General features: G+C 35.8%; 2 protein-coding genes and 1 pseudogene across 4 annotated transcripts; 1 reads left to right on the forward strand and 2 right to left on the reverse strand.

Annotated features, from left to right (window-relative positions):
* Positions 1-2382: 2382 nt before the first annotated feature.
* LOC148910316 (uncharacterized) lies at positions 2383-20006 on the reverse strand. 3 transcript variants are annotated; one of them, XM_089032094.1, is made up of 9 exons: positions 19767-20006; positions 18820-19062; positions 18356-18631; positions 18126-18197; positions 4180-4236; positions 3899-4006; positions 3659-3686; positions 3448-3484; positions 2383-3146 (listed from the first exon to the last, which is right to left on the reverse strand). In XM_089032094.1, exons 4-9 carry the CDS (start codon positions 18178-18180, stop codon positions 2760-2762), a joined length of 672 nt encoding a protein of 223 aa, XP_088888220.1. In that variant the 5' UTR covers positions 18181-18197; positions 18356-18631; positions 18820-19062; positions 19767-20006; the 3' UTR covers positions 2383-2759. The 3 variants fall into 3 exon arrangements, with proteins under 3 accessions (XP_088888220.1, XP_088888221.1, XP_088888219.1); XM_089032095.1 differs by lacking the exons at positions 18126-18197; positions 18356-18631 and adding an exon at positions 4332-4403 and having other exon boundaries at positions 18793-19062; XM_089032093.1 differs by lacking the exon at positions 19767-20006 and adding an exon at positions 19637-19678 and having other exon boundaries at positions 18126-18631.
* On the forward strand, positions 9751-13386 carry LOC148910317 (uncharacterized; annotated as a pseudogene).
* On the reverse strand, positions 18830-20170 carry LOC148910318 (opioid-binding protein/cell adhesion molecule homolog). Its single transcript, XM_089032031.1, has 3 exons — positions 20104-20170; positions 19637-20011; positions 18830-19062 (listed from the first exon to the last, which is right to left on the reverse strand). Exons 1-3 carry the CDS (start codon positions 20168-20170, stop codon positions 18830-18832), a joined length of 675 nt encoding a protein of 224 aa, XP_088888157.1.
* Between the last annotated feature and the right edge of the window lie 3000 nt (positions 20171-23170).

Here is a 23170-nt window from a genome sequence, read left to right on the forward strand (position 1 = left end):
ATTTTGTGCTGCTCGTCCACACAGAAAACACCTGAAAAATTCATTTGATATATGCAGCGTAAATTATATTTCCTAAGAATATGAGCTTTTCGGAATAATTACTTACCTGCTCGAGTTAGCAAAAGTTTTAACTCACTCTCGAACCCCTCGTCAGCAGCAAGTTGCAGTGATCGCAGATGACCCTGTACGTCTCTTGTACAGGACCCAAGCGGAATGAAATCCAGATGACCAGGATATTCTGTACTCTGGCCGCAAACAGTAATATCATTCCTCGGAAAAAGTTTCTCCAAAAGAGTGCGATACTCGCAAAAATCCATTATCTGGTCTAAGACAAACTCATGCTATGTGATTGCGAAATTCAGCCCACAATACTACTAGTAAAGGTTACGAAATACTGGAAAACATATATTTGATACCTAGTTTGTTTTGTCACACAAGCACGATTCAGGTATTGTGTTACACATTAATAAGGCCGTAAATGTCTACATTCGTTACGTAACGAATTCTGGGACTGCGAATCTATAGCTTTCACTAAGCATTTACTAATGGTGTCCTTTGTAAGATACCTTGTATTATTTACGAGGGCTTCATATGTGTACTTATTTTAAAATTACGTTAGATGGCTCGACAAACTGTAGATAGGCATCATCTGTTTGTGACTTTTAAGAAGGCCATTGTTTTGCTCTTTCCAAGATATTCAAAGTAGATCAATAAAAGGTACTGAGAACAATAGTAATGTTGAAGATTCAGAATGGCAGAAGTGGCAAGAAGTAATGCAATGGAAGGTGGATATCTTGTAACGCCAGAAGGACAATTAATTCAGGTAAATGTTTACGTGTTTGTTTAATTTTACTCAGTGCCAGCGACGGGAACTTTCGGCAAAAAACTACCTAAACTGAAAGAAATATCTAAAAACAGCGCTAGCATTCAAAAAGTAACAGAATGTAAAATGGATAGCTATGAAAACTCGGTCTTTTGATAGTGCAATTTCCATGCATGTAATAAAGCATTCAATTCGACTCCGGCATTAACTGGAATCTTTGAAGTTGTAGTTTGTTGACATTTGACCCTTAAACCAGTAAGAAATAAACAATGTTTTTGAAAAGCAATAACTTGAGAAATACTTCGATTTTGAGCTTCAAATTTGGTACAGTTTAACTTTAATAGCTTATCTTTAAGAAAATCAATTTTATTTCCAAGAAAATTAGGTACCAGTAGATGCTTTTGCTCGATAAACATAGCTCCTTTCTTTCGGTAATTTTTCAGTACCGTTAGTATTTCGACATATAATAAATAATTCCTTCCAGATACAGCAAAGTTTTATAGCTAGTTTAAAAGCTGAAATGTTACCCTAGGTTTGTGAAAAGTTTCAGCTCGATTGGGCGAATTTTGTAGCCACAGCGACCATTTGTTCTTGGGGTATCCTTGGGACGATTATCGAAGCCGAAAACCGGCGCTTGGCGACCATTTCACGCTTTTGGGATTTTCTCAAAAATAAAAATCCGCTGGAACCTTTTAATATGATTTTTGTAAATGGTCCATCCAAGGGTATCTTCAGGCAAAGTATGAAGAATTTGACCAAGTGGTCGCTGAAATCAGGTTCTCGACCCTTACAGACAGTCGCTCTTAAAGCATTATGTGATCAAAATGATATAATATTTGAATAAATAATGTATTTTCACTTTCATGATTCGTTGTTTTATGCATGTGGAATTCCTTTCTCGAAACCAAATATGAATGAAAAGTGTTTTCTTCCATTCTAGCGCATTATAGCACCAATCAAATGATGCTAAAATGGAATTCATGGTTATTTCGTTGTAATCATTGGACCACTTGATTTAATATCAAGTCAAAATGATTGAGGATAACTGTCCTTCTTGATTTGTTTTTTTCTTATTTTTCTTATTTTTCTTATTTTTCTTATTTTTCTTATTTTTCTTATTTTTCTTATTTTTCTTATTTTTCTTATTTTTCTTATTTTTCTTATTTATTCCGTTTACTAAAAACAATCCAACTGAGCGTAAGGGCGTAAACGTGATTCTTATTCCAGATGATTTTTTTCTGATGCTTCAAATATTTACGTTATACTGGAGTCAGGGCATCCATGAGAAAAATCACTGAACACCTTAAAAAGTGTTACCCCCAGTCATTGCAATTAAACTCAGCGTTGTGCTCAAAATAATGTACCAATGGAGATAGTAATGGAATCAAACATGACCATTGATTTCGAAAGCATCTAAACCTTCACGATATTGATGAAAGCCCCGTGTGGTTAAGTATGAAGAGAGGTTTCGTACCCATAGAAGACTTCTTTTGGTTTACTGTCATTTAATAAGTATAAACATACCTCATGGCACGCGCCTTTTTTTTTCTTCTTTTTTTTTTCTTTTCTTTTTCGTAGATGTTGCCCACTACATTATGCCTACACTGAATGTCCTTTTCTTAATTACTACCACTTATACTATAACACTACAAATTGTATACACCAGGCCGAGTCTTTAAAAGAAAGTCTAAAAATAGCATTTGTTTTCGAGTTGCAATAAATCACATTTTTTAATGAGGGAAAAATTATGGGAATTATCTGACAATATATTTAGATGAATATTAATTTGATATATTTGCTTTGTTTCCTTTGCACTTTTGCTTTCTTATTTTATTGTTCACTTATTCCTCCTTTCTATTTTATTTTTAGTAGAAACGTTTTCTTTTTTTTCTTTTTCGTTTTTTCTTTTAATAAAACCAACATTACTTTAATACAACTACTTTTCTTCTACGCTTGAATACAGATGTAGTGGTTGGTATTCTGATCCTTGTTGCTGCTGATTAACATTCGATGTAGCATGATTTAACACTGTCTCACAAGGAACATTTGTTGGTAGCCCTATTCCATTATTGTCCCTTAGTAGCGACTGATACTCGTACTCGCTTGATAATAACCCTCCATTATTTATCTGTTGATAAAGATGCTGAGTTCTTGACAGAAAGGTCTGTTCTGCAGGGTTCTCTTTTGGTTTCCTCTCGTCCAATAAGGTTGGAGTGCATTCTCTCGATACTGCTCCGACATCAATATTCGGTGGTATCAGGTTTGGTGATTCGTGGTGTGTTTCCAATGCTGCTGGTTCGTGTGTTTTCATTTCGATTCTATCCTATATACAAGAATATAGTAAAACAATTTTTTTTGTTTTTGTTTTGTTTTTGTTTTTTGTTTTTGTTTTTGTTTTTGTTTTTGTTAGTTTGTTCGTTAGATAAACCCAAAACATCTACTCTATCCCTATTACTGCTAAGTCAAGGGGCCAAGGGTTAGTGAGTAGTCCATATTCAGATATATAGTACAACTTAATTTTTTTCATCCACACCCCCCCCCCCCCCCCCTTCCACCCAACCTAAATAAATTATAAATGAATTAAAAACGTAGTCCAAATCAGCATCCTATATTATTAAACTCACCTCTGCAAACTCAAAAGATTCTTCTGGTTTTGAAACCCTAAAAAGTGAAAATATAATCCTCAAAACGTTTATCAAAATTCAGTTGGCTATAGTCCTGAAAAATGGCGTGAACTATGAATTATTTGTTTTTGCACGGTAGGGAGTCTCAGGATAAGCAACAGATGGGTTAAACTTATTACATACAGTACGTATATTGAACATGTGAATTTACCTTTCGTTGTCGCTCCTCTTCCTTAAAACTGCAATATATTTAAAACAATGATAATAAGTAAAAAGATAGACACACATCGATAAAACAATGCTGCCAGATATCTAAAAAAGAAAGAAAAAGAAATATTAAAATAAAAATCTGAAATTATTCTATCGAATCATCATCAATTGTTTTACATACTTCACGGATCCTGATTAATACTACGTGATATGCGCTGTATGCTGGAATTAAAGTGTTTACCTTTGAAGCCAGTCCTTTTGAAAATGTAGCACACTAATAGCGCCATGATAATATTCACAACTATTGATATTGATGTTACTATAAAATGAACTGTTGCAAATGTGCGACCTGATGAAAACAGAAAAAATGATTAAAGGTAACACACAGTATGTGCCTGCAGACTCGGGGTAGCGGTAAAGCAAAATAAATAATAAATAAAAAAACGTGTCAATACATAGAAATTAGTTAATTAAAATATATGTAACCTTTATTTATAATTATATATGTAACATTGACATAACCTTGAATAAATAGTGTCGAGCAAGACCTCTCTCCAGGCTTGGTTCTTGATTCATGACCTTTGAATGATGATTAGGAAGTCAAGTCAAATGTTAATAATTCAACTGAAGTAGTTAAGAAAGTGGCTCATCAGATGTTTATTGGTAATTCTGACCTGTAGTGGTCTGTGGTGATGATGTCGTTATTTCATAGATACTTCTACTTGGCATCAGAGAGGGTGGATGGACTGAGGATAGATGACATTATTTTTTTATGAGTAAATCATTCCAAGCATCCATCCATCCATACATCCAAGCATGCATGCATAAATCCAGCTTCCTTGCCTCCATCCATCCATCCATCCATCCATCCATCCATCCATCCATCCATCCATCCATCCATCCATCCATCCATCCATCCATCCATCCATCCATCCATCCATCCATCCAAATTGGTATCCCAAGAGGAAGACCTAAAATTATTGAAACGAGAAATTTTACAAATTTTGACTGTGAAGACTTTGAAAATGACCTTAAAAACACTGTTTGGCCACTCTTCGACCAACTAAAAAACGTGGACGAAGCATGGGCAAGCTGGAAAAAAATCTTCTTAAAAACTATTGATAAGCACGCTCCCACTAGGTTGATAAAAGTGCGCAACAAACCCTCTCCCTGGATAAATGCTAATGTTAAACAGGAAATGCATAACAGGGACTTCCTAAAGAAAAAGGCCACGAAGTCTAATGACCCAGAAGACTGGTCTAAATATAGAAAGATGAGGAATTTTGTTAATCAATTAGTTACTAAGACGAAAAGGAAATTTTATCAAGATCAAATTGAAAAACACCCTCGTGACACCAAGAAAACTTGGAAGACAATAAATAATATCAGGGGCAAGAGATCACAAAATGTTGAAATCAGCGAAATTAGGCAGACTGTGCAAAATACTGTTACTAATCCAAAGGATGTAGCAAATGTCCTTAACACTTATTTCACAGAAATTGCCGGTAAATTAGCTTCAGAAATAAATTCTAAACGTGCCAGTAATGTAAATTTCGCTGATTATGTTAAAAAAGTAGACCATGTGTTTACTTTTCGTTTGATCGATTCCTCTAGAGTACTTGAGCTTCTGCAAGGTATTATAATACTGCTAAAGCAACTGGTCTTGATAAAATTCCAAATATTATTCTAAAAGCAGCGGCTCCTCATATCTGTAATTCATTAACTACCCTTTTTAACCTTTCGATTAAAAACAAATATTTTCCCGTCGGAATGGAAAGTGGCTAAAGTCACCCCCATTTTTAAATCTGGTGAACAAGATGACCCAGGCAACTATAGACCTATTTCAGTTACTTCTGCTATCTCCCGCCTTTTTGAAAAACTAATCTGTGAGCAGCTGATTTCATATCTTGACGAACATAATTTACTAGATACCCATCAGTCGGGCTTTAGACCTTATCACTCAACTTTAACTGCGCTTTTAGATCTAACAAATGAATGGTACTTCAATATAGACAGGAAAATGATCAATGGTGTGATATTTTTAGACCTTAAAGTGCACATGAACCCTTCGACAATACATTCAGTACTGGTTCTGCATAAAGTAAATAGTTGATTGGTAAAATATTTCTTGATTTAAGTGATGCGTCTCTAAGTTATGAAGGTTTATACTTCCAATATGTAAATGATGGTGACGTCAGGTAAGGTATTTGAGTGTTTTTGTTGTAACTAGTAATACTAAATGCTGGCCATTTTGAAAATAAAAATTTTAAATAGCTTTCATGTAAACCATGAGTAAAATAATGATGCTTTTTAAATACTGTATCTATGAACCAGTTCGATTTTGTATATTTAATTAAGCCTTAATATACGTCACGCTCATTAGCATATTGAAAGTATAAACCTTCATAACTTAGAAACGCATCACTCAAATCAAGAAATATTTTACCATTCAACTATTTACTTCATGTAGAATCAGTACTGAAAGTATTGTTGAAGGGTTCATGTGCACTTTAAGAAGGCATTTGACACCGTTGATCATAGTATATTGTTAGCAAAACTAGAATATTATGGGTTTAACGCCACAGTCCGACAGTGGTTTCAGTCATATTTGACTGGCAGATCGCAACAGTGTTCAATCAATGGAGTACTTTCCGAAGCCCGTCCCATCTCTTTTGGTATACCTCAGGGGACAATTTTGGGCCCAGTTCTCTTTTTAATCTACATTAATGATCTACCGCGTTGCCTCGACTATAGTACAACTAGGCTTTATGCTGATGATACGACTTTATCATTTTCTGACTGTGGAATTAATAACCTGAATAATCCAATGGATATCGACTTAGAACATGTAGCTTCTTGGCTCTGTGCCAACAAACTCACTTTGAATGCTGTAAAGTCAGAATTTATGTTAATTGGTTCCCGTCAAAGAATTTCTACTTTAGATGACACAGACTTATGTCTGACTATAGACGGTACCGCGTTAAAACGATCTAAAGAAACAAAATGTCTCGGCGTCTATATTGATGAAAATCTGACTTGGCGTTCTCATGTTGAGCACATTAAAAAGAAGATTGCATGTAACCTAAGCACGTTAAAGAAAATTAAGCCAATTTTAAGTAGGCCCTATCTAATCAAAATCTATAAGAACATAATTGAGCCTTACTTTAACTATTGCTGTTTAGTTTGGGACAGTATCGACGAAACTTTAACTAGCAAGTTACAAAAACTACAAAACCGTGCAGCCCGTATAATTACTGGCGCACCGTATTTAAGCGTACGAACGAGTCAAATTTTTAATGAACTCAAATGGATACCTTTAAATGAACAAAGACTGCAACAAAAGGCCATTATGATGTTCAAAATCGTCAATGATATCGTCCCATCTTATTTAAAAGATATGTTTTCCAGCCAGATTGGTACTCAATCTTACAACTTAAGGCGTTCTTCTAAAAATTTACAAATTCCAAAAGCCAGAACTGACTATTTCAGAAATAGTTTTGCTTTTACTGGAGCCTGGCTTTGGAATTCTCTGCCTCAGTCATTAAAAGAAGAACGATCCTTAAAAGTATTTAAAAAGAAAATAAAAAGCTATAGGTTTTACACTGATGACAACTAATATTTAATCGTTTTAGTTCTACGAAATATATCTAATTAACCTATTATCTTATTTCAATTGTATATTTATTGTATCAGTGTAGCATTTGTATATTTTACATAATTATCATTTGTTAATATAGTTTTTACGGCCTCTAGGTAGAACAACATTAAGTTTTTTATCTTGATATTGATAGAGTTACCGTGCTTAAATAAAGATTATTATTATTATTATTATTATCCATCCATCCATCCATCCATCCATCCATCCATCCATCCATCCATCCATCCATCCATCCATCCATCCATCCATCCATCCATCCATCCATCCATTCATTCATCCAATCCATCCGTTCATGCATTAATCCATTCATCCATTCATCTATCCGTCTATTTTTCTTTAATTATCTCAAAACTAGTTATATATTATTATTCTCCAAACCTGTTTAAATAACACTAATAATGTGTTCATCATAACCAAGCATATTTTTAGCTTTACACCTTTACAACCCATAGCTGTCTGCGTCTGTGGTTACTAGTTCCAAGACACCAACACCAGTAACAGTATGAGATCCTGTCAATATTGATTGATTATGGGGATCATATAGTCCATGGGCCAGGGCTCGACCATGGTAACACTAAGGGGGACAAATTGTGAGTTATGCCAGGTTAAAGGTCACCTAAAGTTGTTTCAAAATTTATATGATAGCATTCCTAAAAGAGTAGCTTTGTGGTATTTTTTGTAACATCAAATTATTGAAAAATATCGATTTAGCATGAAAACGAGGCTGGGATAGATTAATTTATAAAAATAGCTTTGCATGATTTTAAGCTCGATATTTATTTATCACATGTTAAAACAATAGAGCTACTATATATTATTACATTTAAAAGCTGGCTTACTTTGAAATTACTTATAAAAATGATTAAAAAAGGAAGAAAATATATTTGCTGATCCGCAAAGCATTTTGGGTAATTTTCAAGATGGCGGACTATTTGTGTGGTAAGTAGAGTAGAATTTTCAGCAAAATCAGCTCAATTAAACACTTTTAAAGACTACGAAAATGAAGATACTGATAATATAGATATTTCTAACAATGTTAGAAATCGGAATTTGCATTTTTTCAACAGATTTGAAGCTTTGTCTTGTCGATTTTATAGTCCTTACATACCTTAAAGAGACGTAAAAGCATTTTTGATTTTCTTTCTTGTACAACAGATCTTAAAAAGTGTATTATTCATTGTACTGATGATAATAGTCAAAATTTAACTTCCCCCAAAGACCTCGGATCTTGGAAAACATTGCTAAAGGCTGCAGAAATTCGTAATCACAAAGCAATTCTTGATGTGGCTAGGGATACTAACGAAGGAGAAATACCGGCAAACGTTATGTATCATAGAAAATGCCGAAGTATTTTTACTCTGAAAAGAGATCTTGAAAACCTTTCTCGATCAACTGAAGATGCTGATGATGTGCAAGAGCCTGAGCAAAAGAGATACGCAACTAATAGACAACCATCAAGCTCGAGTAGGACATACGAGGAGATATGCATTTTTTGTGAAAAGAAAAGTAAATATTTAAAATCTTCAAGAAATCGACAGCGTTTGATTCAGTGTAGAGATTTGCGTGCTGATGACTCCATTAGAACAACTGCTATTGCTAAAGATGACACTAAGATAATTGCCATCGTAAGCCGTGAACTAGTAGCCGCCGAAGCTTGTTACCACCGTTCATGCTATCGAGCTTATACTCGCCCTGCTAAAGTGAGCAATTCAAATGAATTTCAAGACGGGGATGAAGTTGTTGATGTTGATGATTGGTATAAGGACATTGAGACTCAAGCTTACGAAAAGCTTTTCGAATTCATACGTTCTTTATTAGAGAATCCAAGATTAATAAAGTTGGTTGACCTTAGAAACTTACTAATTTTCCACATGAACTCAATGGGCGTTACCGAAATTACTGAGTCAACCAAGAAATACATCCGCAGAAAATTGGAATTTGAGTTTGGCAGTCTTTTGCAGTTTGAGGACCTTCTTGACAACAATAAGCTGTTTGTTATTCCTGAAAGTCTCTCAAAACGTGAATTGGCTAAGGAACTGGCAAAACTTGCGCAACAACAAGAAGATATAACTATGCCATCAAAGATCAAACAAATTCAGGAAGCTAGTCTATATATTCGGAATGGTATTTTGTCAAATAACAATACAGATGTGTCGTGGCCTCCAAAACCTTCAGAACTCTGTCAGAATGCAGTAAACATACCGGAAGAACTCAAGACTTTTCTTTACACTGTTTTGACTGGGAATACTGAGATTCCAACTGAATACCCTCAACGACTGGAGCGCCTAATCAGTTCTTATGGACAAGATCTTATTTATGGTGTGAGCGGTGGAAAAGAGAAACCCCCTAAACAGATATTGCTACCTTATGCAGTCAAATCTTTGACTAACAATGTTGAGGTCACACAGATGTTAAACAGATGCAGACATGGTATTGCCTACTCGCAAGTCGAGGAAATAAACACAGCACTTTGTCTTTAAAAAATGGCATCAACGCCCAACAATGACGTTCCGCTGCCCGAAGATATACAGCCGTATATTGAGACAACACTTGGCTGGGACAACATTGATCGATTGGAAGAAACGTTATCTGGAGGAGGAACTTCTCATCGAGTAAATGGTATTGTCGTTCAGGCCAGACATTTTGGTCCAAATCTTCCTGCACAGCCAGAATTTGAGATTGCAAGAACAAAGAAAAGAAGCATTGAGCCTCTGCAGCACGCTGAGATTCCTCCATATAACGCCGGAGATCGTTGTGGCCCTCGAGCAAGGAAATATGTTGAAGTCACTTCTGAAGAATTGATGGCAAATGCAAGAAAGAAGAATCTGATTTGGATTTTAGTACGACTCCATGCAAGAGAAAGACAGAGAGCAAGTAGCTGGACTGGTTTTAACATTTCCATCCGCAATAAAGTAGAAGTCACAAAAGACAACATAGGATATTTACCAACTATCAACTCACCTGCTACAGACATGGCAACGGTCCATGAAGTACTAGTACAATCTTTGAAGATAAAGAACCAGCTCAAGTTGAAAAGTATCGTCCTTGTGTTTGACCAAGCGCTGTACGCAAAAGCAACTGAAATTCAATGGAAACATGACCAACGATTTAAAGATATCGTACTAAGGATTGGAGTGTTCCATACAGCTTGCACCTTACTGTCTATCATTGGCAAACGCTTTCAAGATGCTGGGCTTAGAGATCTATGCATCGAGGCAGGTGTGATAGCAGAAGGTTCTGTCTCAGGAGTCATGGATGGCCGTAGATACAACCGTGCAGTTAGATTCCACAAACTAATGTACGAAGCACTTATGAGGTTGATATGGAAAGGCTTTCGGTCATGGATCGAGGAAACCCACAAGGAATCAAATAGGAAAGTTGATGCTTTCTTCAATGGACTTGAGACACTTTACGACAATGTTTGTGAGGCAGAGTTCAATAAACAAATGGGAAGTTCTAGTTTTGCTGAATTCGTTAAGCTCTATGACATGTATATAGACTTTCTACGAAAGCATAATGGTCAGCTCTCTGAATTTTGGATGTCATATATTGACATTATGGAGATCCTTCTGGGACTTTTAAGAGCATCAAGAGAGGGTAACTGGGAGCTTCATATCTCTTCTATCAGGGGAATGGTTTCGTGGTGCTTTATTATGATATTTATCTGCTTACTTGCTAGAAATGTCCCACCTCGAAGAAGATCACCGAGATGTAATAGAGTACTTTAGAGCCGGTGGCTTTTCTGTACAGATTGGTGACGACAATCCATTTGGAAGAATACCCGTAGATCAAACCGTTGAAGAAACCGTTAATAAAGATACACAGACTGCTGGAGGAACCAAGGGATTCAGCTTGAAACCTGGTGCTGTGAGAAAGTACTACTTAGTTGCAGAATTTCGAAGCATATTTATGCGTCAGCTTAAGGATATGCTTCATCTGAACACAGCAAGCAGAAAACACACTGATCGTCAACCAAGTAGGATGGCAAAAGATGAAGCAGATGTAAATGCATTACTCTTATTGCTAGAAGAAAGCTGGATAAATCCTTTTAACAGTAATCAACAGGATCTTGTTTGTTTATCTACCGGTAAACTTGCGACTCCAGAAATTGCCAAAGATTTGATTCAAGCCAAAGCTCTTGGTGAGGAAGCATACAAGTCATTTAGAGAAAACCGACTCGAGTCTAATCCACCAAAGTCTAATTTCTATGATAAAATGACCAAGCTCCAACTGAAAACATTTGGAAATCTGTCCAAGAAGATGAAAGTCGGAGGAGGAACAAGCAAGGAAGTTATAATAAAGGCAGATAGAGCTTTATTTGCACAGATGCTGATCATTGCTGAGAACAGAAAGCTGAATATAAGTGATGTCCCGTTGTCACCCACTTGGACCCCTACCTTGGTCTCTGGCATCTGCTGATGGATCGTTAAGGAAAACAAATAAATCATCTCTGTTAAACGACCTGAAGAAGAACATACCAGCGGCAAATACCATTCCACAGCCAAGTGCACGAATTATTGATGGGATGTTTTTTGTTCAGAAAATGAAAGTTGACCAGAAGACATTTGGTGACGTAGCTGAAAGTCTCATGTCTATGATCCTAAATGAAGGAAACGAAAGCGAACGTATCGATGTTGTCTTCGATGTTTACAAGGATGAATCAATCAAAAATGCCGAAAGAGAAAAGAGGGGTTCTGAAAGTGGACACGAGTTTAAAAACATCAAATCAGATCATAAGATTCGTCAGTGGTCCAAATTTCTAGCAAGTTCCAAAAACAAGTCCCAACTTATTAAGTTTATTTCAGAAGAATGGAGAAAGGAGAAGTATCAGGAAAGATTAGCTGAACAATCAAAGACTATCTTTGTAACAACAGAAGACCACTGTTATGAAATCACTTCATCAGGTTCAGCAGAAAGGGAGGATCTTCGATCAAATCATGAAGAGGCTGACACAAGAGTTCTATTCCATGCAGCAAATGCAGCATCGGCAGGCTACGAAGCAGTTGTGATTAGTTCAGAAGATACCGACGTATTTGTTCTCTGTTTGGCTTTCAGTAGTTATATTCCATGCTCATTGTACGTGAAATGTGGCAAGAAGATTCGAACAATGTACATTGACATTTCAAATGTAGCTCGAATGTTAGGATCGCAGGTATGTACGTCTCTTCTCGGATTTCACGCCTTTACAGGCTGTGACAGTGTCAGTGCTTTTGCGGGAAAAGGAAAACTAGCTGCATTCAAAATGCTGAAAACAAACAAATTGTACCAAGACCTATTTCACCAAATTGGAATGCAGTGGGATTTCACAGACGACGTGTTCTCAAAGATACAAGAATTCACATGCAGAATGTACAGCTCCAATCCTGGAACCAAAGAAGTAAATGAGCTTCGTTATAGATTATTCTGTGTGAAGAAAGGGAAACTAGAATCGCAACAGCTACCGCCCTGCGCTGACTGCTTAAAACTCCATACACAACGTGCAAACTACCAAGCAGCCATCTGGAGAAGAAGTCTGCAAGGCTGCCCTAACGTTCCATCACCTATTGGACACGGGTGGATTCACGAAGACAACAAGTTTGTAATCAAATGGATGAGCGGTGAACCAGCCCCCACAGCTGTCCTATAATTCCTTTCCTGCTCTTGCTCACGCTCATGTAAACCATCAAGCTGTATGTGCATTATAAATGGCCTGAAGTGCACTGATATGTGCAAACTACGTGACTGTGACAATCGTGTAGAAGATGAAGATCTCGAAGATGATGAATGTTCAGAAGAAGAAGAGGATGATGAAGACAATTAAAGAGGCCATTAACAGTAAGTTTGTATAGAGTCAGACGTTTGATATTGAAAAATAGGCTACGCGAAGAACAATATAAATGTATCAAATATATTTTCCAACTATTCTTTCCCTTTAAAGCACATAAATCACAAAATAACTTGTTGCCATGGTAACTACGATATTCTAAAACTCCCTAGAGTAGCTCATGTTGAGCTTACTGAATACCTTGTCTATCATTTTGAAATGATTGCATATACATTTCAGGCCTTATAATAAACTTGAATAGCTGGAATATTAGTATTATCTAAATTTCGATTTTAATTGAGTGACGTCATAATATCACGTGATTTCAGCACTAAAGCTACTCTTCTGACATTGCTATCACTGAAAACCATAAAGTAGAGGGTGCAAGCTTTCCAAAAATGTATGATAGCATTTGTCCCCCTGACTGTTACCGAAGACCTTATTTTTGGGGGCCTGGCCCATGGACTAATACCACGTGAACAGAGGAGAGGGCACGCCATGGGCCAAGCAGTATATCCTGACTGTACCATTATCATATGAAGAAACTGTGTCATTTGACAGGACTACATCTATTTGTGGTTTGTCTGCGAAGAGAACGAATTGATTCTTCCAATATATACCTTCTGATATACGTTCAGATGGATAAATGACCTTTTTATCGATGATCGCCTGAATGGTCAATGGATGTTTGACGTCTGTCTTTCTATCTGTCTCTATATTTTCTGTCTGTCTGTCTAACTGTCTATTCTTCTTGTTTGTTGTCACTAGATAGGTATTCCGCTACAGGTTTTTAGCTAATAGGGTATGCTTCATAATTTCATGATCTATTAGGATAACCGAAAAATCGACATCACAAATAACAAAAGAACCGGCTATTTAATTAAATCCAAAGGTTGACAAAATAATAAATGTACTAAACTCACATTGGACAGATATCGTCGTACTTCTACAGGCTGGATTCTCCTTCGGGTTGTTATTGGCACAGCAATTATATATCCCACTGTCATTTCTTGTGATATTTGATAGATTAACTGTTATTTTTCCCACGCCTTGGTTCTTATGAAACTTGACACCATCCATCAATCTCAGCCATGTGATGTTTGGTTCAGGAATTCCAACCGCAGAACATCTGATAAGTAATCCTTCGGATTCATTTACACGTATCTTCGAAGACGAAGGATTTAACGTGATATTAGGAAAAGCTGTTATAAGAAGAACGAAACTCATTCAAAACACTACAAGAATTACAATCTATGTCCAGAAATCGCGGACATTTGAGCCCGCACATTGGTATGCGGCTTTCCCATGATAACATAGAGGCTGCTAATCTCTAAAAGCCTTGTTTCTTAGATTTATGTTCTATTCTTGGATCTTTAGTACAGAAAAGGACGCGGTTAATTATCTTTAATTTAGATGAAAATCACTGTGTTGGTGGTACAATATGTCGACTTTGAGGAATGAACTTTCATCAAAATGAAAAATCATTTTAGTGGAAGAAAGCATCGCTAGCTACAGTGAAAGTAAGCAAAAACGACAATCCAAAATAACTAAGACAAATTGCCAATTGAGGAAAATACTTGAATACAAAAAATAGATATAAACAAATAATAAAAGCAAAGATAAGCGAAAGCTTGGTGTAATTAATACATGGATGATATAAATACTTGAAGCTCGTTAAAATCACGATATATGTTCCATTTTCCTAATCTTACTAATAATGAGATGTGTAGCATCAAAAACATTTGAACTTACATGTTACGACGAGCGTAACTTTACTTGTTATGGGGCTTTTTGTTGTCAACACCAGAACACATACATACGTACCACTATCAGCCAGAGTCGCATTATGGATTACTATTGTAGCAGTTGATTCCCAGTCTTTACTCACTCGAACAGGGTTCAGTAGTCTAGCAGGACATGTATTGCTGTTTATGTTCCATTTCCCCTCGTTGAATACATTTTCCTGTGCGATTAAAAATGCACTGCCATTGTCAGCATAGAACATCCACGTTGGTGAAAAAATATCAAACTCTTCCTTCCGGTTATCTACAGTGTAATCCCACACGAGCTTAACTGTTTCTCCTACAGACACATACAAAATACTTGATGGAACTACTGTGAAACGAGCTGCACCTAAAATATTCAACCAGGAAATATTAAAATATAAAAATATAATGTACTAGCAAAATGGATTCCTGTAGGATAAAGGGATGTTTCTGAGAAAGTAGACAAAAATATTCTCACCCTGCGTCCTGCTCACGAGTAACACTACTTTGAACATCAGTGAAATCCATAGGACTAGAGACGCCTCCATTGTCTCAGAAGATTAAAGCATTAGTGGATCATATTGATATAATATTTGAATAGGTAATGTATTTCACTTTCATGACTCGTTGTTTTATGCATGTGGAATTTCTTTCTCGAAACTAAATAGCAATGAAAAGTGTTTCCTTCATTCTAGCGCATTATAGCACCAATTAATCAAATGATGCTAAAATCAATGCAAACTCATGTTTATTTTATTGTAATCAGTGGACCACTTGATTAAGGTATCTTTAACAGGACAGATTAGATCAATTTTTAATATCGAGTCAAAATGATTAAGGATAACTGTCCTTTTTGATTTGTTTTTTTCTTATCATTATTATCATTTCTTCCGTCTACTAAAAGCAATCCAACTGAGCGTAAGGGCGTAAACGTGATTCTTATTCCAGATGATTTTGTTCTGATGTTTCAAATATTTACGTTATACTGGAGGCAGGGCATCACTGAGAAAAATTTAAAAAGTGTTATCCCAGGTTATTGCAAACAAACTCATCTTTGGGGTTCTCAAAATGAATAATATACCAGTGGAAAAAGTGTCAAAAAGTGTTACCCCCAGTCATTGAAAACAAACTAGCGTTGTTCTCAAAATAATATATCAGTAATACTAATGCAATCAAACATGACCATTGATTTCGAAAGCATCTAAACCCTCATGATATTGAAGGAAGCCCCTTGTGGTTAAGTATTGTGCTCGAGAGAGAGTTCGTATCCATGGAAGACGCCTTTTGGTTTATTGCCATTCAATAATGGGAAACATACCTCATGGCGCGCGCCCTTTTTGTTTTTCTTTTCTTTTCTTTTTTTGATTTTGTTTTTTGTAGTTGTGCCCACTACATTATACATACACTGAATGTCCTTTTATTAATTACTACCACATATACTATAATACTACATATTTTATACACCAGGCCGAGTCTTTAAATGAAAGTCTAAAAATAGCATCTTTTTTTGTTTTGCAATAAATCACATTTTTAAATGAGGGAAAAATTGTTGGAATTATCTGACAATATATTTAAATGAATATTAATTTGATATGTTTGCTTTGTTTGCTTTGCACTTTTGCTTTCTATATTTTATTCTTCACTTATTTCTCCTTTTTATTTTATTTTTAGTAGAAAGGTTTTTTTTTTTTTTTTTTCGTTTTTTCTTTTAATAAAACGAACATTACTTTAATACAACTACTTTTCTTCTACGCTTGAATAAAGATGTAGTGGTTGGTATTCTGATCCTTGCTGCTCGTGATTAACATTCGATGTAGCATGTTTTAACGCTGTCTCACAGGGAACATTTGTTGGTAGCCTTATTTTATCATTTTCCTTTAGTAGCGACTGATACTCGTGCTCTCTTGACAATGACTCTCCATTATTTATCTGTTGATAAAGATGCTGAGTCCCTGAGAGAAAGTGCTGCTCTGCAGGGTTCTCTTTTGGTTTCCTTTCGTTCAATAAGGTTGGAGTGCATTCTCTCGATACTGCTCATACATTAATATTCGGTGGTATCAGGTTTGGTGATTCATGGGGTGTTTTCGATGCTGCTGATTCGTGTGTTTCAATTTCTATTCTATCCTGTATAAAAGAATATAGTAAAACAAATTGTGTTTGTTTGTCTGTTGTTAGATAAACCCCAAACATCTACTCTATCCCTATTACTGCTTAGGTTAAGTTGGTAATCAATAAGGGGTAAAGGTTGAGTGAGTAGTCCATATTCAGACATATAGTACCACTTAAATTCTCCCCCCCCCCCCCCCCCTAAATAAATTATAAATGAATCAAAAACGTGGTCAAACTCAACCTGTGGCTTTTTTCCCTTTATTTTCATTTTCTTATTATAGACATTTTATAGTATTAAACTCACCTCTACAATTGCAAAAGATTCTTCTGGTTTTGAAACCCTAAAAAGCAAAAATATAATCGTCAAAACGTCATGAGCTATGAATTTTTTTGTTTTTGCACGGTAGGGAGTCTCAGGATAAGCAACAGATGGGTTAAACTGATTACATACAGTACGTATATGGAACATGCGAACTTACCTTTGGTTGTCGCTCATCTTCCTTAAAACTAGAATATATTTAAAATTATGATAATAAGTATAAGATAGACACACCCCGATAACACAATGTTACCAGATATCAAAGAAAAGAAAGAAATATTAAAATATATCAGAAATCATAGCATTGAATCATTATCAATCGTTTTGCATACTTCACGGATCCTGATTAATTCTACGTGACTTGCACTGTATTATGGAATTAAAGTGTTTACCTTTGAAGCCAGTCCTTTTGAAAATGTAGCACACTAATAGCGCCATGATAATATTCACAACTATTGATATTGATGTTACGATTAAATGAACTGTTGCAAATGTGCGACCTGATGAAAGCAGGGGAAAAAATGATTAAAAGTTACACAGAGTATGTGCCTGCAGACCTGGGGAAGCGGTAAAGGAAAAAAAAAGTCAATATATAGAAATGAATTAATTAAAATATATGTAACCCTTATTTATACATATATATGTGACATTGACATAACCTTGAATATATAGTGTGGAGCAAGACCTCTATCCAGGCTTGGTTCTTGATTCATGACCTTTGAATGATGGTTATAGGATGTCAAGTCAAATGTTAATAATTAAACTGAAGTAGTTAAGAAAGTGGCTCATCAGATGTTTATTGGTAATTCTGACCTGTAGTGGTTTGTGGTGATGATGTCGTTATTCGATGGTGATTTCTACTTGTCATCTGAGAGGGTGGATGGACTGGGGATAGATGACATTAATTGTTATGACTAAATCATTCCAAACATGCATCTATGCATCCATGCGTCCATGCATCCATGCATCCATCAATCCATCCAACCATCTATCTATCTATCTTTAACCGTCTAAAGTTAATAATATGTCATTGTTCTCCAAACCTGTTTAAATAACACTAATAATGTGTTCATCATAACCAAGCATATTTTTAGCTTTACACCTGTACAACCCATAGCTGTCTGCGTCTGTGGTTACTAGTTCCAAGACACCAACACCAGTAACAGTATGAGATCCTGTGGCTATTGATCGATTATGGGGATCATACCACGTGAACAGAGGAGAGGGCACGCCATGGGCCAAACAGTATATCCTGATTTTACCACCATTATATGAAGAAACTGTGAAATTTGACTGAAATACATCTATTTGCGGCTCATCTGTGAAGAGAGTGAATTATATATTTTCCGTCTGCACTGTTTCAATGATCTTGATTGTGGTCATATTGATTTGTTACAAACCTTGCAGCGCCCCCTCACCCCACCATAAAAATATAGCAACATATATTTGTATATCTAAAAAAAATAGCATTTAGACTCACACTGGACAGTTACCAAGATACTCTTACAAAATGGAGGTTAGTTCAGGTTGTTAATAGCACAGCATTCGTATTCCCCACTGTCATCTCCTGCAATATTTGTAATATCGATTGTCACTTTCCCTACACCTTGATCAATGACATTACCCTGTACTTTTTGCGACCTGACGTTTGGCATAGGAGTTCCTACCCCAGAACATTTGATATGCAGTTCTTGGGATTCGTTTACAGGTATGTTTGAAAATGACGGATTGATCGATAAAGATGGAAATGCTGTAAATAAGAAAATAGCACATGTAAGTACATATCAGTCGTCGCCCTTACCAATACGACAAACAACTAAAACCCAAATGACTTATTTTGAACATTTTTATTAGAATGCTTACCTTATATCCATGAAGAAATTAACTATCAAAATTGCTCATATTAGCGCAAAGTTGAAAGTGCAAAGGATATATTATGCACAAAGAACGAAAGAACGAAAGAACGAAAGAACGAAAGAACGAAAGAACGAAAGAACGAAAGAACGAAAGAACGAAAGAACGAAAGAACGAAAGAACGAAAGAACGAAAGAACGAAAGAACGAAAATATTTTAAGATAAAATCAAGATTTTAGGGTTAAGATCGTACTCATCGACTCGAGTCTTATTATGGCTGGATAAATGTCAATGGGAAAACAAAATCATCACCATAATAATATAGAACATTTGTACTGAGAATATTTTTAAATTTAGAAAATCAAAATCAAAAACTAAAGCAAACAAGACAAAAATTCAATTGAAACAAGTAGCACAATTTTTTTCCAAAAAAGAAGAAAAAAAAGAAACAAACAAACAATTATACCCACATGTTACGACAAGATTAACTTTACTTATTATGGGGCTTCTTGTTTGCATCACCAGAACACATCCATACGTTCCTCTATCAGCCAGAGTAACGTTATGAATTACTAGTGTAGCAGTTGATTCTTTACTCACTCGAACAGGGTTCAGTAGTCTAGCAGGACATGTATCATTGTTTATGTACCATTTCCACTTGTTTAACATAGTTTCCTGTGCAATTTGAACTGCACTACCATTTTCGGCATAAAATAACCATATTGGTGAAAAAATATCAAACTCTTCCATCCTGTTATCCACACTGTAATCCCACACGAGCTTGGCGGTTTCTCCTACAGACACATACAAAACACTTGGTGGAACTACTGTGAAACGAGCTGCACCTAAAATGTTCAACCACAAAAAATATTACTTTGTTAGCAATGTGACTATTCCTGTTGATAAACTCTGAGAAAATAAAGAAACAAATTATCACCAAGCGCCTTGTTCAAGAGTAACAGTTTGATCGTCAATGAAATCAATAGATCTACAAAGAACTCCATCGTTCTTATGAAGCAATGATGGATCCAAATAATGCAATATTTAAATTGGTAATTATCCTATTTCACTTTCATGGATCAAAGTTAATGCGTGTGGGATTCTATAGCTTCTTAAACCACATAAAAAAAACATTTTTCCCACTACTGTAGAACTTTTAAGACCCCTCAAAATATTCGAAAGTCTTAACTCTATTTGAGGGGAATTGAAGCTAGGGTGATTTTTGGAAAATAAGAAGTTTTTAAATTCACCTCAATTTTTTATTTGCTTGGGCTCAAGCGCTTTAGTTTGAGTTTTTTGAATAATTTTTTTTCGTTGTAGCGTTAGGATAGGAAGTGCAGACTTTCGGAAACTTGTCAAAGAACAAAGGATAACGTAAGCCATATATAAAAGAATGGTTAACTTGAGCCCAGCTAAATAAACTTAGATCAATAAACAGCGGGTAACGAATAACCAAATTCGTGATAGATTCAATCTGCCAAGATAACTAGAATTCTACGTCACGCTTGGTACAGACTGCATTCTACAATGAAACATGCACACCTTCGATGTTTAGCTACCTGTTGAGAGGGAAATATAACGGCTACACACGTCAAGCCAATTAAAAATTTATCATGTACAATCTTTAATTTCTAGATAATGATAATCGTGCTCTCCAGTTCTTGATAAACATCATGAGCTTCTGATGGAAATTGCGGTTTTGCGGTGTCCGATCCTCTTTATTCTTGATATTGAATTTGGATCCGGATACTATCAATAATGGTTTGATGTTCAAGTTTGGGGGTTTAAAATTCTGTTTCCAAAGCTATTAGTTCTTGTGGTTTCAGTGTCTCTTCGTGCTGCATAAAACGCAAAAACACATGATCAAAAACGATACCTTATTGTTTTAATTAGAGAAGCACGCAACGACATATATAGGAGAACAATTCAATACGCGCCATCGATGTAAAATTCCTTTGCGGTATGAAAGAAATAAAAAAGAAACAAATTAAACTATTGAAAGAAAAAGAAAAAGATTTAGAAAGAAACAGAAAGCTTTTCGAAGTTGTGTCGGTTTGGTAAATAAATAATTGAAAACACCAAAATATATAATATTACTTTCAAAAATAACGTTACACTTATACTTAATTCACAACCACTTGTCAGATGATTCAGTGCGCTGCAGCAGCTGAATACTATTTTTGCCACACATTTCATTTTCTGAATTCTGCATATACATATATATACAGCCATTTGCAAAAATTATGGTCGTTTCAAATATAAATACAAGTATATCGAAAGTATATCAGACAGGACGGGATATCTTTCTTGATATTTTTTTTTTAGAAAGCCCTAGTGATAGACAACTCGAAAAAAATGTCAGGGAGGATATCCCATAATTTTTGACATGCTTTTGATATACTCGTATATATATTGGAAGCGGCCATGATTTTTGCAAAAGGCTGTATATATCTATATCGATGTCGATGTCGATGTCGATGTCGATGTCGATGTCGATGTCGATGTCGATGTCGATGTCGATGTCGATGTCGATGTCGATGTCGATGTCGATGTCGATGTCGATGTCGATGTCGATGTCGATGTCGATGTCGATGTCGATGTCGATGTCGATGTCGATGTCGATGTCGATGTCGATGTCGATGTCGATGTCGATGTCGATGTCGATGTCGATGTCGATGTCGATGTCGATGTCGATGTCGATGTCGATGTCGATGTCGATGTCGATGTCGATGTCGATGTCGATGTCGATGTCGATGTCGATGTCGATGTCGATGTCGATGTCGATGTCGATGTCGATGTCGATGTCGATGTCGATGTCGATGTCGATGTCGATGTCGATGTCGATGTCGATGTCGATGTCGATGTCGATGTCGATGTCGATGTCGATGTCGATGTCGATGTCGATGTCGATGTCGATGTCTATATGGGAGAGAGAGAGAGAGAGAGAGAGAGAGAGAATTGTCTTTTATTTAATCTCGGGAAATTTCACCAATGTACAAATTGGTTTTCATGAAAACCGAGTTGATAGGTAATATATATCAAAAATTGATAATAACGTTAAGAATATATAGCCAGGTTATGAAAAAAAATATCATCTACCCCCCAAAAATATTATAGTAATTAAAGTGTTAAGGATCAACAGACGAAAGATTCCTCTTAAAAGATTTTAAATTATTGGACAGTCTGACACTTTGGGGTAACGAGTTCCACACTTTTGCACCGTCATAAGAGAGAGCTCTTTTTAAAAACTCAGTGCTGGGTTTTGGTAACTTTAAGCACTTCTCTTACCACGAAGATCGTAGGTATTTTCTTGAAAATAAAAGAGTTCCCTTACAGATTTTGGTGAAAGTGCGTTTAAAGTCTTAAACAACATTATTGCTTTATGCTCCTTACTTCTTCTTTGTAAGCTTTTCCAGTCTAAAGAAGTTAAAATATCACTAGATCTGACATCGTAGCTGCTTTTTGTTATTATTCTTGAAGCTATATTTTTCATTTTTGCAATCTTTCAGCAGATGTTACTGGTAAATTATCCCATACCACGTCACAATAATCAAACCAAGGTAAAACGAGAGCCTCATATATGGTAATAGCTGTCTCCTAGGAGATGTAATCGCGGACTCGTCTTATGCCACTCAATCCAGAAGATATTTTTTTACAAATGTAATCAATATGAGCAGCCCAAGACACCCGTTCGTCAATCACAACACCCAGAGTTTTTGCTGTAGAGACTCTAGTAATTGGTTTGCTACTTAAATATATGTGTGGTTCGGAGGTAATTTTCTTTAATTTATCGTCAGAAGCAATAAACATGTGCTCTGTTTTAGCTGAATTTAAGCTAAGTTTGATAGCTTTCAACCAGTTATGAATATTTGAAATATCAGCGTTCACCTCGTCAAATAGAGTCTTCTGTGATGTGCCACAAGTGGTGAGACTTGTGTCATCAGCATACATTCTAGCATTTGAAAATTTGACACTATTTGGCAGATCGCTTATGTAAATAATAA

The sequence above is a fragment of the Actinia tenebrosa genome, unplaced genomic scaffold, assembly GCF_029948245.1.
Source record: "Actinia tenebrosa isolate PJP-AT-01 unplaced genomic scaffold, QUT_ActTen_1.0 PGA_scaffold17__23_contigs__length_9995812, whole genome shotgun sequence".
NCBI classification, from domain to species: domain Eukaryota; kingdom Metazoa; phylum Cnidaria; class Anthozoa; order Actiniaria; family Actiniidae; genus Actinia; species Actinia tenebrosa.

Bases quoted from the DNA above. Each gene is read 5' to 3' on its own strand.
- LOC148910318 (XM_089032031.1), bottom strand. From the start codon at position 20,170: ATGGAGTTCTTTGTAGATCTATTGATTTCATTGACGATCAAACTGTTA. The intron at 20,012-20,103 runs GTGATAATTTGT...TGAACATTTTAG, and splicing joins ACTCTTGAACAAGGCGCTTG to GTGCAGCTCGTTTCACAGTA. The intron at 19,063-19,636 runs GTGGGTATAATT...TCTTATTTACAG, and splicing joins AGTTAATCTTGTCGTAACAT to CATTTCCATCTTTATCGATC.
- LOC148910316 (XM_089032094.1), bottom strand. From the start codon at position 18,180: ATGACAAGTAGAAATCACCATCGAATAACGACATCATCACCACAAACC. The intron at 3,687-3,898 runs GTAAACACTTTA...AATATATTGCAG, and splicing joins CAAAAGGACTGGCTTCAAAG to TTTTAAGGAAGAGGAGCGAC. The intron at 3,485-3,658 runs GTAAATTCACAT...TTCACTTTTTAG, and splicing joins AAGAGGAGCGACAACGAAAG to GGTTTCAAAACCAGAAGAAT.